At 36.0% G+C, this 17,582-nt stretch overlaps 1 protein-coding gene across 1 annotated transcript; it reads left to right on the top strand.

Moving 5' to 3' along the window:
• Positions 1–14,643: 14,643 nt before the first annotated feature.
• LOC149961119 (uncharacterized) lies at positions 14,644–15,510 on the top strand. The gene has a single exon (XM_090157922.1). The coding sequence runs from the start codon at positions 14,644–14,646 to the stop codon at positions 15,508–15,510; it is 867 nt and encodes a 288-aa protein (XP_090014048.1).
• The last annotated feature ends 2,072 nt before the right edge of the window (positions 15,511–17,582 follow it).

The following is a 17,582-nucleotide window of genomic DNA, read 5'->3' on the forward strand; positions in this document are numbered from 1 at the left end:
GTTCGGTTATTTACTTTCCACCCTTTATCACAAATGCATTTGAAGCGCTCCTTTTAAGACAATTCAGAAATGAATGGAAGAATGAGCAAAACGTTAAAAACCAAGACAAGAGAGAGTTTAGTGTCATGACTCAATCGCGGTCCAGTCTTGAAGCTTAAACATAATTAAATTATCATAAAAGTTATAATAAATTTGACTTTCTTTAAGATTTTCATTAAAAAAAGTGAGAAAAACGTGTTTGCTACATATTTCAATCTGACTAACATCGTCTATGGCTAGGTTTAGGAAGGGAATGAAAAGATAAGTTCCCCCCTCCAAGTTAAATATCTTAAATTGACACTGCTCCCATGTTACTGTTTCTACGCCCCTGAAATGTAATTAGGTAAGGTTAATGATAAGTGGAGGGGTCAAACATTATTTGGTCATACCGAAATGGTTTACATTATATATTTTACAAGGTAAATAACCTTATAGGCAGGGCCGTGCAGAGGGGGCCCGTAGCTGTTGGGCCCATCAAAGAAGCTCAAGGGGGGGGGTGCAAATCGAAGAGGCCCCCGTGTTAGTTTGACCCCGGGCCCCAGGATACCTTTGCACGGCCCCGCTTATAAGTGCTAAAATGAAACATATAGAGTCTATATATTGAAATTAAAGTCCACTTATTGTGCAATAAACATTAGCTTTGTTACATGTAGATTCGCAAGCTTCCAAGTGACTTGAATTTCGAGTGGAAAGGTTAAATCAGTTAAGAGACTGCGAAAGTACGTTTCAAACAGACAAAATTAGCTGTATAGAGATGGATACTTATCACGTTATAGATGAATTGCATAATAATAGTTATGAAATCGAATATACTATGGATAGCAATTTACTCACGATATTCTGAAATTTCCTCTGTCCCCTAACGCAAGTACCGTGAAGACACAAATCTCCGTCTCTTCCCGGATTGTTGCAGTCATCGTGTTCGTTGGTGCAATGGACACCATGCCAATTTGGGGCGCAAACGCATCTGAATTTAAAGGAGTCCATTAATTTACTAAACGGCGTTGAAATGTGCCAAATTATTAATTTATAATCATAGTCAGGTTTTAAAATCCTTACTTTGAAGTAAATCCGCTACGTTAAAATTTAATCATTATTCTCGGTTAAGCGTGTATTGTACTTACTCGTAGCTTCCTAGTCGGTTAAGGCAAGTGGCTGAATTTTGGCATCCCAATTCCGTTCCGGCGAAAAGCGCACATTCATTAACATCCTCTTCACATCTACTTCCCTTTAAATGACGGAAAATATTGAATCAACTTGACATTTCAATTGCACGACTTATTGGCTGACAGACCCTTAAGGCCATAATTAAGACACGCAGGGGCGGCTCCAGACATATATTTGGTAGGTGGGGCATGATATAAAAGTGCAGACACTTGTGGATTTGTATACCCATGCACCGTAATGCTAGTTACAGTACAAGAAAGGTCGTGTATGGGAAAATGGGATACCGAGCTTTGATTTAGGTCAAGAGAGTCCACCCATGGCACTGTAGATATAAGTGCCTCACACCTTAAGAATGACCTTTAGCCCCACGGGTGAACTTCCTTTGAAGTGAATCGCGCCACATTAGCCCTCTTCCTCAATACGCCATTTTTATCACGATTTAATTTACATTTCTGAATAATAAAATGTGCTTAGTTTTAGTTTAACTGGAAAATTTAGAATATTTTAAAAACATTTATTAATATTAAAGTACAAATTCCAAGCGGCGTTGTTTTTTTTTCGAAAAGCGGTTTATTATTGAATGTACGTTTAATGAAATGTTTCGGTGAGTATGCAGAAGAGATAGGCTAGTTAGACGTTCTTCGGCCATTCGTGATCTGAGCCACGACTGGCGTTACTTATTGCTTAAGTCGCAAGAATCTGCAACAATATCCGAATTGTTGGGTACATATCTTTATCACAAGAGCTGATTATAGCCAATGCTGTGTGGGTCGTTTTTCGAGAATTTGGGAATTTTTGGACTTTTCACTTTTCTTTTCCAATATATCTTCCAAAGGCTTAATTCGACTTGGAAATAACTCATCAAAGAACCGTGATCTATACCGAAAAGATAATTAAACTTCTTTAGTAGACATTCTAAACGGTCTATTATTTCAGCTTCTTCAAATTGGAGGAGAAATGATGGCCTTCTAGATAATCGGTTGATAAACGAGTGCTTAAATCCAGATTAATTTCATCCAGTAATGGGATGCTGTAGAAATGTTGGTTGAATTTTATTTCACTATTCTAGGTATATTTACTTCAAAGTCCACAGTTTGCTTCAGTTTGCAAGCTTCTAAGTAAATTTGTAAAAATACGGATGCAGAATTTTCCCTTTTTCACGCCAAACCGATTTGATATCATCAACGGCTTGAACTACTCGGATAAAATCCAAAGATGGAGTTTGAAGTAGTCTGCGCAATGGAAAAGTGTGCTAAAGGAGGTCGATTAGACAAAATAAAGGCATAACAAATTCGATAGTACACACGGATGATATGAGAGTAGATGCTTTGGCCACGGTTTTCCGATCATCCCACGACGAAATAGTTGAAAGAGCGTTAACAATTTCACCAAGAATACTCCGGAATTGAATTACGCCATTGTGATTTTCTATCCAGCGAGTTTGACACAGTCTGACCATTTATCGACCTAAAGCCACTTTCTTTTCGCCAAAGCCTTAAAGAATGCAATTACTTCTTTCATGACTCCAGTAGCATTTCTGGTGGTGGTTAGTTTCGAAGACGTCATTAATGAATTGTTACGGGTGCGAATAAAGTATGGGCACCACGAGCGATGTTCAATATCTCCGTTACAGTTCCCCAATTTTCAGATGTCATCAGGGAATATCCGTCGGTGGCAATTATTTATATCCAGTTAAAGGTTTTGTAAAATATTCAACACAATTTTTCCTAGTACTTCAACTGACAATTTAGTTTCTTTTTCATTTTCAGCGGTCCCTTGAATCGCAGCAGCATAACGGTAAGCGATGAAATCTTTTCGTATGTTTGGCAAAGATTCTCCATGTGAGATATGTTTGTGGTTTCATCGAATATCACGCTATATATAACCGATTGTTTCGCTTTTCCCAAAATATGGAACTTAATTTCATCACCACAAAACTGAATTAATTAGTTTTGGACATTTTCCCCAATTACGTTGCGCGAGAAGAGGTATTGACAAGATGGTATCTAAGAACTTCGTCCAGACGCAATTCGATACCGCTAATGCTCTCTAAAATTGCCATCATTCGATGTACCGGAGTCCTCCATGAGTCATCTCGGCGACCTCGCAGTGGTATATTAAGCCGACCTAAAAATGATTGATTCCCAAATTGGTCGCAATCTGTCCCTGTTTTCTTGTACCTGATTTAAACGTTGCACGTTCACTTTGGTTACAGACGTCTTTCTTCGGCTCTTTAAAAGTGACTAAAAATTGTTTTCCCGCTTCGACTGTTTGTATATGATATACATGTTTTATCATGTAGAACTAGATCTCCATCTTTTCTAAGCAGTTTGGCAAAATATTGTAAAGGTTTGGTTACAAGTAGCGTTATGTACATGTGTTGGGGCAAACAAAACGCAGTACTTGCAATACAAACCTTCGTTTTTGTCAAAAAGTGCAAGCCAGTGGTATTGATTCAGATGACTGTTGTTGACCTAACGCTTTTTTGTGTTCCTTGCTTGGAATGTTCGAAATATGGAAACACGTTGTTCTCATTTCGCGTCCAAGGTCTCTCTAATATGGTGCACTTGGTAATGTCATCTACTTTCTTGTTAACATAGAGCCCTATGTCATTTCACATGGCACACGGCGGTTCTTTCCGTTCGTCCGGTTTAGACGCAGAAAGGTTTTCTGATTCATATCATCACGCGCGGTTACGCTGTTTTCTCCGGTGAGCTCATCGGAAGAAGGCTCGGATTTGTTTATGTTAATTCCGGTGGCCTCATAATCCTCCGCCATTTTCAGAGATTTAGAAGGTATTTCAAGAAATGAATGGTGCTCGCCTAGATTAAAACGTTTATGTTTTACTTCGATACCGTGTTTAGATTTATCCTAATAAAATTATTATTATTTACTAACTAGCTTTGTCAAGTCGCGCAATCCCGTTACAAAAATATTCTATAAAATAACTTTAAAATACTCTACTTAATTTAATTTTATTTAATATCATTATTTTACATAGTTTTTAGAGCATTCGGTCATTTTTCTGTAGATTTTATCTATAGGGAAATCTATGGTACTTTTATGGAAAATTTGTAAAATAGTTTTAGAATAATGAAAGAATTATAAATATTCTATACAATGTTTATAAATATTCTATAGAATGTCTAGAAACCGTTATTATAATAGTCTATAGAATGTGTATAAATATTTATTATGATATTCTATAGAATGTCTTTTAACCTTTATTAAGTTGAATCTACGATACAACTATTGTGCCGAGTGTTAAAGTACTAGTTTTACCAATATTCAGTGGAAAATTTATTAAAAACACAAACAAATCCTGTAGAGCCAATTTCTAAAACATTTTATAAAAAATTTATTTTCGATAATTTTATATAATATTGTACAGCGTTCGTATAGAGTGTTAAAGTAAAAGTTTACGAAATATTTTGTAGTATATTTTGAAAATATAACAGTAGAGTAAACTGGTTTCTTGTTAAACATTTGGAAAAACACTCTTTTGGAGAAGGCTATAGAATACTCTATAACGTATTGAGTACCATAGACATTCTATAAGACTATATAAAGCTTTTTAGACTTTTTTAAAATGGTTTTGTAAGGGAGCCCTCGCATAATCGCATTTGATTTTCTAAAGATCCCAAAAGCCTAATCGTTTATCCCTTGTATATACTAACAATTTAGTTTAGTTTCGACGAATATTTAGACGCCATCGCTGAACGGTTATACCACAATCGTAATTCCGTAAATATTAAAATAATTTTATCACTAAGACACTTACCGTAATCGATTACGTCCACACAAGCAAGCTGAAGCCGCGAAAAAAGTAATTAAAAAAGGATTTCGTGTAGTTATAAGTTTTAACTATCTAACAATAAACATTAACCGAAGAATAATAGAATAGCGCAAAATTTATCGTACATTTTTCATTGGAATGGCTTGCACCCTTGGCTCCTGTAGAAGACAACGGATGTGGCTGTTAACGTGCCGGCGCGCCGTTAAGCGCTGTAACTGCCGCAGCCTTGAAATTTATCTCCGAATACGCGCTTCGATGTTCCAGCAGTGGCTCTGCCTGCAGCTGCAAGAACTTTAGCATATAGGCGACGGTCGAACTTCCGCCGTTCAAGCTCTGGCAGTCAGTGGCAGATTTCAAATTTATCTCCACAGGACCGCATGTATACGTTACGTAGCTCACTTAGCTCCAGTGTCATTTGCATGTAATAGATCGTGACGACATGTAAACTGTATTGATTTCTTACACGGTATATTAAAATTAAACTCTTGGGGGATTACAACTATTTGGCAGTTGCTGGGAACCACCCCTGAAGACACTGAAGTACATTTTCCGATCATTATTTATGAGCTAGTAGCTCTTACAGTCAATCTTACTCACGATAACCTTAGGTTAAAAATATAACTTATATATCACATTTTTCACAGTCAAAACTACTCGAATCCGACTCTGTATCAGGTTGCATGGTCGTTGTTTAGGTTTCGGGGTGCCTCGACAGCACCTCGATAGTTGGAATTGTTCTTTACGTTATGACGTCACTGCCAATAGTTCTAATTAAAATTGTTCCTAAAGATACTATAGATAAACGTTGTAAACGTATTATTGAACGTCATGGGATTAGCTACTTTTTTGTATTAGCTTAAATCAGTTTCGCTCAGATAGGATGATTACTTCTTGTTTGCCTTACACTGATAACGCGGAGTGAGCCAGGTTGATAATAAAATTGTTAGTGTGTGCCTTACACTGAGCTGACATCACACAATGAGTTCGAGCAGTAACCTTCCGCGAAGAAGCCAGATTACGCCAAAATTAAATGCCCTATAAGGTAGGTATATACACCGATTACGCAGAGTTATCAGCCCCTAGGATTAAACTCTACGCAAGACCCTGTCGAAAATTCATCAAGTCAAATTTCTTCTGACTTTTCCGACCCCCCCCCCTTCGTTTCCCTTTCTTACTTTGCGACAAACTCTCATTAACTACTATACCGTTCTGACACACTTTTGGGTCTTACGCTACTTTTGATACTATGGATAAACGTTGTAAACTTAAAATTGAACGTCATTGGATTAGCTCCTTTTTTGTATTACCCACGCTATTAAGGCCGCTTAAATCAGTTTCGCCCAGGGTGGCCTTAACCGATAGGACGATCACTTTGGGTTGGCCTAACACTGAGCCGATATTACACAAAGAGTGAGCGTAATAACTTTACGCCAAAATTAAATACTCTATAACGGAGGTGTGAACACCGATTACGCAAAGTAATCAGCCCCTTTGATGAAGCTTCAAGTCAGTTTTCTTCTGGAGATATTTACCTGCCAGTTTTTAGGGCACAAACAGGTGAAGCCTTTGAAATGATCTAAGCAACTCCCTCCGTTTTGACACGGATTACTCTCGCACTCGTCTCGCCTGAGATCCTATCGAATAACAAAATAAAATAGTGTATACGCTTATTTTACCCTTTAGAAAAAAATGTTTACTTTCTTACTTCAATTATTAAGCTAACATTCAGTTCCAAATTTCGAACCTAAAAATTCAATGCGTTAATATTGACGAACAATTTTATATATCTTATCAAGATTGGTAGCAAGACGAACTGAATATAAATGATTGTGTTTTATTAGGACTTCAAATAAATTCAAATGCAAACATTAATAACTTTATAGTTTTCAAAATCTTTTAAATATCAGAGCACTTGTTACCGTTTGAACCACATTTATTTGAATTGAAACGACACATTTTATCGAAAACTGCTTTTCTTAATAGATAACTTTCTAGAAATCATTTGGAACTAGAGGATATGATAATGCCATCTAGTGGCTTCAGCCGCGATATAATATCTGTTTTATATGATAAGAATTTTTCAATTTAATCAAAGTTAAGTTAATTTTATAGCCAGCTGCAGATAACTATTAGGTGTTCACAGTTAACTAAAAAGTTATAAAACTATTAATCCAATTTCTTTGACCAATAACTTAATCTGTTTCATAAAGAGTCGCTTTTAAAATTGAAAGAAGATCAGTTAACAAAACCAGATAAGGTTTACAGAGGTTGCCTGATAATAAGATTAAGTGTCGATAAAGCGGTAAAGAATAAAAAAATTATATTAATACTTTTTGCGAAAGAGTTCTCAAATTCAATATTCGTCCACTTCTTATCGGTCGACCACCAATGATTTGATAAACCTAAAAGATATTTTAAAAAAATACTATAACTGTGACTCATTTCATCATGGGGCTTATCTTGGACGAATAAATACGGGACGGCTCACGTGTACGATTTTACGCTACGAAGTTTGATGCAACCGCTTGGTTACTCTTTCTCTCAATTGGTGGCGCGCGGGAAAAACGGGGCAATTTCGAGATAGGCTGTTTCGGTCACATGTTAGAGTGAAGCCTTTCCGTAGTCTGCTTAAAGTTCAGGTTATTGTTTTAGATGCCTCCTTAACGAAAGCCTGTGGTAAATATTACTTTTATAAATATATTTTCGTAACATAATAAATATAATAAATTTAGCTTTCGTAGAAAAATAAAACAACAAACATTGGTGACACTGATCCACTTGATCTGAGTATTAAAAGGAAGACTGACAAATATCCGAGGCCTTAACTGCGCAGTTTAGACGTAAATACAGACGCTCCTTTCACCGCAATAGTCAAAATAAAACATCCAAAAGTTTTAGTAGATGGCGCTACCTGTACGCCCCAGTAAACTCCCTTTTTTGCCCCCCTTTAAACGTCCAGTCGCCTCAAAGTTGATACTATAGAGAAAAGCTTGAACAAAGCTACCGGCGAGCCGTCCCGTATTTATTCGTCCAAGGGCTTATAGGCCCTAAAAATTGAAAAATATCCCCCAGAAATTTCCGACGAACCTAGCCTGTAAAAAATGTAAACTGTTAACAACAGGATTGGAAAAAAACCATAGTTCGTTTTGTTTAAATATTTTTTGTAAAGCCAGTTTTTGGTTATTTTATTCAAACCAGATAATTTTATTTAAGAAAACGAGAACCACCGTTGGTCTAAAGATAACAATGAACAACGTCTAAGATGTTAAAAAGACCAACAACGCTTTATTTTATTAATACGAGGTTAAAAAACATTCAGTTAGTTAGTCTTAACTTGTAACTTCGCCTTGAAGGCTTATTGGTCGAAATATCGCGTGTCAGTTTTAATTAAAAAAATATAGTTTAGTTTCCATTTTATTTAAACCAGGATATTTTATTTAAACCGGGAATATTTACTTAAACCAGGTTATTTTATTTAAACCAGGTACTTTTATTGGAACCAGCTTATTTTGTGCAAACAAGGTCTTTTGATTTAAATCTGGTTTAATTTCAATTATTAGTTTAAAATTTCCATAAAATGTAGCTTATGTAAATGCTCATTAACTTGGAATATCCAATTGGCTTAAATAAAAACTTAATTTGAGTAAAAATGTACCAGCATTCGATGCGAAGATTAAAATTCCATATAGCAAAAAGTTAATTTCCATTTTCACAAAGTTTTTTTATTAAAAAACAAAACGAAGATTATTTCAAATATTAAGTTTAAACCATGATTTAATCCAATGACTTTTAAGTGAACTAACCATAGTAACCAATAACAACGTCTTAACTTTGAATAAAATTATTCCCAGCAGTACAGCGATAGATTGCGATAAAAATCACATAAAAAGTTTAATTGAAAAAGTTAACAAATACTTCTGAATTTAAAGTAATACCTTTCGACAAATCTATCCCCAACAGGTTAAAATTTTATTGTCATTTAAATCGAACACTTTTCAATAACAATATAAAATTACTATAAATATCGAGCTGAAACGGCTAAATTGTTTTTCAAAATTGTATTATTTCCCGCAGCTTAAAATTTAAAAATAGAACATAATCGTCGTGTTTGCCCAAAGTTATCCCTACCCCCAAGATGAAAATCCTAGCGACAACTCTGATAATTTTTTTCTGCCTCTTAAACCTATCGTATTATCTTTTGGGGCAACCTTAGTTAGGGTTAATTGCAGTTGAACAGACTAAATATAACTGTTTAAAAATAATACCTACCTTATCTGTTAAGTTCTGGAGGCGATCTTGCAATTGGCGAAAATTGTCCGTCACTTCGCCTAGTTGTTCTATTCTCCCTACTATGTCATTTATCTTAGTTGACATGGCAGTCTGCAATTGTTCCAAGCAATACGCATGAATTAAACATTCATTGCTAACACATTCGAAACTTTTTTATTGTTCATTTGTATCATGTCAAAAATTGATTGAACACTTTTCAACTTAGATAAATGTTTTGATTTCTACTTACTGAATCTACGGAAGTATAGGTCTCCAAACTTGCAACCGAATCTTGTGCCTAAATACGAAATAAAAAATAGATTCCAAGAAAATATATTGATTGCTTCCCGGATGAATAGTAAATTACTTGCCTTTTTGACCAATTCTTCCAAATCGGCATTATTAACTCTAATCTTCCCGGAACCGTATGATCGGAAAGTTATATTGTTGTTTATGGCTGTTTGGAATACCAAATTCCCTTCTTCCACAATAATCCTTGGCCTTAGAAGAAATATTATTTCCTTATTTATATCACTCGTGAAATCGGTGGCGCTTGGGTAAGGTGAGGTATGTCTGGCCTACCTCGAAATTTTAAATTTGGGACAGGTATCCCACCAAATTTATTACAGGGAGTGTATTAATGAAAATTGTTACTTTTAGAAAATAAAAATGGTATCAAAATTCTTCTAAGAGGTCCAAAAAAAATTATCTAGGAAGTACCTACTTGACTTACACACCACCTTAGCCCCACCACTTATTATTGAATCTTAGGCACACCATTTTGTAAAATGTTGTATTTTAAATTGCCATAAATGTAGGTGATGTTTCCAAAATTTTTATTTATCAATTTAATACTTCACTAAAACACTTTTTGGCAGCCGATGAAAATTAGAATGTTGTGCTCAAGCAGACGCTATGAACACAGTCAGAGGTATGTCACACTTTCATTAGCTTCTGTATAGCTGCAGCGCCACCTATACTTATTTCGGGTGCGAATTAATTAATAAATATCTTTGCCAGGATTCTAATCTTAAACCATTTTGAGACCAATTAGTTTGATATAATCCTAGATAACCAAATTTTGTTATCCTTATAATCCTTTGAATTAAAGAAAATAAAGCTATTTTTGATGTGAGGAATATAAAAATTTTAAACCCATAATTGGATACGTATTTTAAATCCGAAAATAGTGGCTTATTACCTAGAGGTCGGCGTTCGATTAAATTTTATCCATGGATAAAATAAGTTCCGCGATATTTAAATAATATATATTTAAATAACCAATATTTGAATAATAATTGTAAAATGTTTAAATAATCGAAAGTGGATAAGCCTATTATTTAAACCAAACAAACAAGTATTTAAATAAATACCATTTTAATTCAAATAAATGCTTTTGTTAAATAAATCGGAAATTTTGTGGATAATGAATAAACAATTCCGAGAACTATTTTTACCACTCTATAAATGGATATGTATTTAAAATCAGAAAAAAATGGTTTCCCACCCTTAATTTGGATAAGTATTTGAAAACAGAAAAAATTGGTTTTCGAAAACGATCTTTCACTTGGAGAAGTATTTGAAAACAGAAAAAAAAAAACTGTTTTTCCTACCTTCGTATTGATTACGAATTCCAAAACCTTGAAATACTGTTTTTCACTACCCTTCCTATTAAATACGTATTTGAAAACATAAAAGTTTCTATCATTTTCTACATGTTCATTAGAATTTGCGTATTCACATGATTTTTTACGTTTAATATAATTTTAGATTATTTTTTTAAATGTATAAACCAGTTTTTAAAAATGAGTAACATTTAATTTTAAATTACGCCACTAGATAATTTAATAAATTAATTACTTTAAAAAAAGTTATGATACAAAAGGCAGAAGTTGTAAAAATTTAAATTTCGAGTCATATCAAAATACCAATTTTTTAACAAAAATGTTATACTTACTGGTTTTGATAAGGATCCTCCACACACTGTACAAAAACAATTAAAACCAGTAGAAAATGCGCTATATAAAGAACACAACGCATATTTTCTTTGAGTGCACGATTGTTCAATATAACATCTTATTCAATGATACTGTTCAAATAACTGCGCTCTCTCCTCTGCTGCTTTGAAAGATGCGAAGCCTTAAGACTGTCACACAGTTATGACTGGTACAGAGTGCTCTATTGAAGGGGAGTATATATATTTATAACAAGGTAACGCGATATTTCCACACTCGCGGAGATACCACCCCTTAACTAGTTGGTTAGAGTTACAGCTGTATCTTTAGCGAAACGGCGCTGCGATCGTGGTAGCCTTATACCCCATTAAAATACTTACATACAAATAATCAATACCAATAATTTGAATTAATTATTTCGTATATTTATCTTATAATTTTTTTAATCTTCTTTAGCTTTCTCTCTATACAGTTTAATTACAATTGACGTCACTTAAGCAAATGTATATAATTGAATTTAAATATAATTCTACTCTTATAGTTTTACCGCTGCGATCGTTATAGCCTTATACCCCATTAAAAAATTTACATACAAATAATCAATACCAATAATTCGATTTAATTATTTCGTATATTTATCTAATAATTTTTTAAAATCTTCTTTAGCTTTATCTCTATACAGTTTAATTACAATTGACGACACTTAAGCAAATCTATATAATTGATTTTAAATATAATTCTACTCATATAGTTTTACCTTTTAAAAATTGTTTAATCAATGCACTTTAAAATTTATATTTTAAAAGTAAAATATTAAATCTCTGGAGTTTATGCCACATTGTATTTCATTGGGCGAGATAATATATAAAACGATATAAATTTTTAAGGTTATTTTTAACTGCGTGATACTGAACAGAAGCAATATTATCTATCTACTTTACATGGATAACATTTAAATTTATTTCCTTGCTTCGAGTAACTAATGTATATTCATCAGGAACATTTGGAAACACCGGATTTCTTTATTAGTATATTCTAAATCCGTAAAAGATTAGCTTAAAAATGCTTTATTTAATATGCCTTATTTTAAATAAAGCTTAAAGCTTTAAAATCTGATTTATTTCAGCAGCTTGTGGAAGCAGGCAAAGTGGTTTCCTTTACAACTGAATGATTCCTAACTTAAAAGTACCTGTGATATATAAAGGTTGATTTGATTATAAAATCTTGTTTTGAATTTTTATATTCGGTGAAGAACAAATCTAATATTTTCTCGAACAAAAGAGATTTGGTGTAACTTAACTTAAATTACGTGCCAATTTATATTATTTTATAATAAAATATAACTATAGAGTGCCAGCAGCTTGAAACCCTGCGACGTCACCAATGTTAAACGTCTATTGAGAAAAAACACGAGTTTTCATGACAACCACTACGGAAGCTACGGCTGTGACGTCACTAACTTTTAAAAACACCTCAACTGCTAGCACTCTATTGGCCAATTTTACTTTGAGACTGGTCGGTATACCAATGAGGGCAGAGAGAAGTATTTTGAGTTAATGCACTCTAATTAATATTCATTAACCCATCATGCTCGAATAGGGTTGGCAAAACGTGAGGAAGGAAAGGTACTATCTTCACCAATAAAGTCGTCGCCAGTTAACCTCTGCAAATGAGGTTCTCGAACTGAAAAAAGTTAAAAGTCTCCTACAATTACCTCAATTATTTGTCAAATAAATACCAATTAAATGAAAGAATGATCTTCAAAATTAGAAACGAGATCATCCGCAGAAAGAGTATTTCAAAAATTCAAATCATTTCTATCTTATTTTAAAGCAGTTATATCGAATATTTTATTTATATGATATCATCCCGGATAGCAAAATACCGAAATAAAACCGTTCGAAAGCCGTTAAATTCAAGTTGAGGGGAAAACGTTGAGTGACTCGTTGACAATGTCCGGTGACAAAACGTGTCGTGGAACGTAAAATAAAACGTTATTTACTCTATCATGATCTACCAAATATTAAATTTGTTAATTTTAACGCAAACTAAACGTTATTAATACAAAGTATTGAAAACTTAAATTCAACTCATTTGAAACGTTCTAAGCAACGTTGAACATCGGTAAAGTGTTTATTCAGCCTTGTAAGGAATTATGCTGTTGCAATAGGCCTATCCAAAAATAAATAAGGGTTACCTAAATTAGAATCAATTTGATTAAAGTTATAAATTGAAATTAAACGATTTGTTCATAAAAATCCTTGGTTGAAACCAGTGCCGTAACTAGGGCGGTGCCAGCGGTGCCCAGGCACAGGGCGCAGACCCTGGATGGGCGCCGAAATGACCAGACCACGACCTATACTTAGACCGCGTTTACATGGTCGCACTTTACGCGACAAACAGCGATCTTTTTTTTGGTTCATCATGTAAACGCAAAAATTCGACAGAACGTATCGCTCCATTTTTGGTAAAAAGGTGCGACAGCATGAGGTAGACTTTTTCAATTGGAGCGACCCGAAATCACCAGAAAGACGCGGTCGAACCCTTTCGTAGAGGTTTTTCCCTAAAAAATCATCCGCCAAAGATTTACCGATTCGGAAATTAAAGCTTTGATTAATGTTATTCATGAAAAAAAAGCTGATAAGTATTTTAGAAGGGAAAAGGCAGAATAATGCAGACGTTTTTAAAAATATCCAAAAAGAATTGAAAAAATTAGGGTTTAAAAATAAGGATTGGCAACAAATTAGAAATAAATGGAAAAATTTAAAACGGAATTTATTAAAGAAAAATCTAAGCGATCGAAATCGGGATCAGGAGACGCGTCTTGTTCAGGCTTCAAGTATTTCGAAGAAATGAACGAAATTTTAGGCTCAAGAACGATAGCCAAAGCGCAAGAAGATGGACTGGAAAGCGAACCTTAAGATATTTACAGTAAGTTTCATATTTGTTAGTATCAGTTTCTAGCTATTGGTCCGTCGAGCCGGATCCTCGTTACGTCAGTGAACCGCTACAACTCAAACTGAGGGATCTGGTCTTCTAATCCTGGCGTGTGGGACAGTTTGGTTCATGATAGTCATCCAATTCAACGAAGTATGGATAATCTGATCAACAAACGATGTGGCATCAAGGGACAGTTAACAAGACTTGAAGGAATCGTCACCAGTCACGCAAATTAACCACTCACGGACACCGCAGTAAAACTATACCAAGGCAAAGCGGAGAGAGTTGTACATGAGTTGGAAATGCTTCAAACGTCTATTATATTAACCAGTACTGCCATAGATTTCGACACAAATGAAATTGAGTTCAACGAACTGATCGGAAGGGCAGAGACACTTAGCATATTCTTTAACGATCCTTTGGCTCAACGAACAGCCGCAACAGCGCAACAAATCCAGCCAGTCTGAAGAGTCATCAATGAATTCTAATGGAGTCAATTGCTTGGTATCGAGAGAATCTTGGACATCATACCAGGTTGTCTTAGCCACGGCAGTGATCGAGGTTGAACTCTCAGACGGGCAACTACGATCAATAAGAGCATTGTTAGATTCAGGCTCACAAGCTAGTTTTATCTCTGAACAATGCTGCAAGAAACTACAACTTCAACGAAAACGTCTCACGGTCGCCATATCAGGAGTTGGAGCCGGCGACGTTGGCACTTCACGAGGAAGCGTCCAGTTTACCAAAAAACTAAACGATGGAGATGGCCCACTCCAGTTTGACGCATTGGTAATGATAACTATTACTAACGATCTACCCAATTTTCCGATTAACATTAGTTCCTGGACTCATATCAAGAACCTAAAATGGGCGGACTCAACATTTCATCAACCTGGTCCTATCGACGTGTTGCTAAGTGCTGACGTCTATCTTAATCTAGTACGATATGGTATTCGCACGGGACGACCGGGTACGTCCAAAGCATTGAACACCGTCTTCGGTTGGGTGATTTGCGGTCCGAAGGGATTGATGAATCCAGAAAAACGACATCCAATGGTCCAAATTCATTCGGGTACAATCGATGACCAATTGTCTAGATTCTGGGAGCTAGAAGAGATATGTCCGAAAAGAACACTCACTGTCGACGAACTTCAATGTGAAGAAAGTTTCTCCAAATTCACCACCCGCAACAAGGACGGAAGATACGTAGTTCGTCATTCATTAAAGGGTCATCAAGAACTTGGACAATCACGACACATGGTGGTACGAAGATTTACAAACCAAGAGAGACGACTAAAAACAAATCCTGGTGTATACGAACAATATAGGACATTCGTGAAATAATATATTGACCTCGGACACATGTCCTTGCTCTATGAAGAAGAAAAAACTGCTCATAAGGGATTATATTTACCACATCATGCCATTATCAAAGAGAGCAGTACTACTACAAAATTAAGAGTAATTTTCGATGCGTCAGCTAAATCAATAAACGACCTCATGCTTGTCAGGCCCAAAATTCAAGACGACTTAATATTGTTATTGATTCGTTTCAGGCTACACGTTGTCGTAATGACGGCAGCCATTGAGAAAATGTACAGACAAATCTTAGTCCATTCACAGGACATGAATCTACAACGAGTTGTCTGGCGCACAAGTCCATCAGAGCAATTACGTGACTACAAGTTACTATGGTACTGCGTCTGCTCCGTTCCTTGCGACACGAACGCTCAAGCAACTAGCGATAGACGTTCAACAACAATATCCTAAAGCAGCACTGGCTGTAACTGAAGACTTCTATGTCGATGATTTGATGACCAGAGCCGATAACACCGAATGCGTCAAAACACTCGGTCTTCTATGGACTCCGGCAACAGATACATTCTAGTTCTCAGTCACGGTAAATACAGACAAATCAATTATAACTAAACGAGTCATTCTTTCTGAAGTAGCTAAAATCTTGGATCCGATGGGACTCTTAGACCCGATAATCATCAAAACGAAACTCTTACTTCAAGGTTTATGGAAACTCAAGTTGGATTGGGACGATCATCTCCATGAAGGTGTTAACCAGAATTGGAAGGCGTTTCAGATAGACCTGAAGGAGATCAAATGATTAAACATTCAGCGTCACATCTCGCAACAGCGAGCTCAAGAATTCAGCCTCCAAGGTTTCTGCGATGCGTCCGAGAAGGCTTACGCTGCGTCAGTAAACTTACGGATCAGAAATCAGGATGGTAAAGTACAAACGCATTTGATCGCAGCAAAAACCAAGGTAGCTTCCCTGAAACAAGTGTCATTACCGAAGCTTGAACTTTGTGGCACCGTGCTTCTCATTCGTCTAGTCAAGACAATCCATGACGCACTTAAGAAAACGACCTTAGAAACTTACAGTTGAACAGACTCGATGACGGTCTTGGGATGGCTTACTTTACCACCACAACGTTGGAAGACGTTTATCGCTAACCAAGTATCAGAGATCCAAGGTTCGGTCACTGGATTACAATGGCATCATGTCAAAGGTAAACCAGCGTGCCAACCTTTGGAGTTCTCATCTAAGGCGAATCGTGAGACTGACTGCTTTAACGTTCGAAGAGGTGAATACCTTACTATGCAAAGTCGAAGCGTGCCTGAATTGAAGCATTATCAACTGATCCCGACAGCCTTGTGGCTTTAGTCCGGTGTTATACGCTCCCACCGAAAATTATTATAAAAGGGGAAAGGGAAAGGTGAGGTTGTGGAATCTCAGACGGAAAAACAGTATGATCTCAATCAAAATTCTCTTTTTTAACCCTTTTTAACAAAAATACACTCTTAAAACCAGGGAGCTTCTATAAAGGGAGACTCGGACACAGGTAAAATACATATAACCCCCCTTTTCGAAAACCGGCACTATGCTTACGCAAAATACGGTACACGTTTGCGCACCATTCTCCGCGCAGTGAGGGGGGAGATAAAATCTTCTACCGTTGGCACGTGACGTTTCTCCTCTTACTACGGAATGCGACCTTATAGAAGCTCCCTGTTAAAACTAATGTAATGGGGACATAAACCAAAATAATGAAATAAAACGAGGGTTGATTTTGTCAGTTTGAAGGTGGGGGCCTTTACTTGACCCGCTATATTTGACCCAGTGAATCAATTGTCCTTTTGTCCGGCGTCTTCGTTTTTCTTTGGAGATGAGGGATTTCTTCTCTTCTTTCGCGGGGGGGTCTCGTTCTCACAGTCCAATTTTGGGGGGGGGCACAAACAGGTGCTGTAGTCTCTTTGGGTTACGGGATTCCGGGTTACGGGATTGCCGGATTACGCAAGTAGGCTCCCAGCAGTCTTCGTCGGGATAACTCTTTCGGACATGAACGGGACTCTCGAACTCTGGATTGGATTTACGTCTCTCGCTCTCTTGGGATTTGAATTGG

This window comes from Leiobunum rupestre, chromosome 1, assembly GCF_980474605.1.
Source record: "Leiobunum rupestre chromosome 1, qqLeiRupe1.1.hap1, whole genome shotgun sequence".
NCBI classification, from domain to species: Eukaryota; Metazoa; Arthropoda; class Arachnida; order Opiliones; family Sclerosomatidae; genus Leiobunum; species Leiobunum rupestre.

Bases quoted from the DNA above. Each gene is read 5' to 3' on its own strand.
- LOC149961119 (XM_090157922.1), top strand. From the start codon at position 14,644: ATGAATTCTAATGGAGTCAATTGCTTGGTATCGAGAGAATCTTGGACA.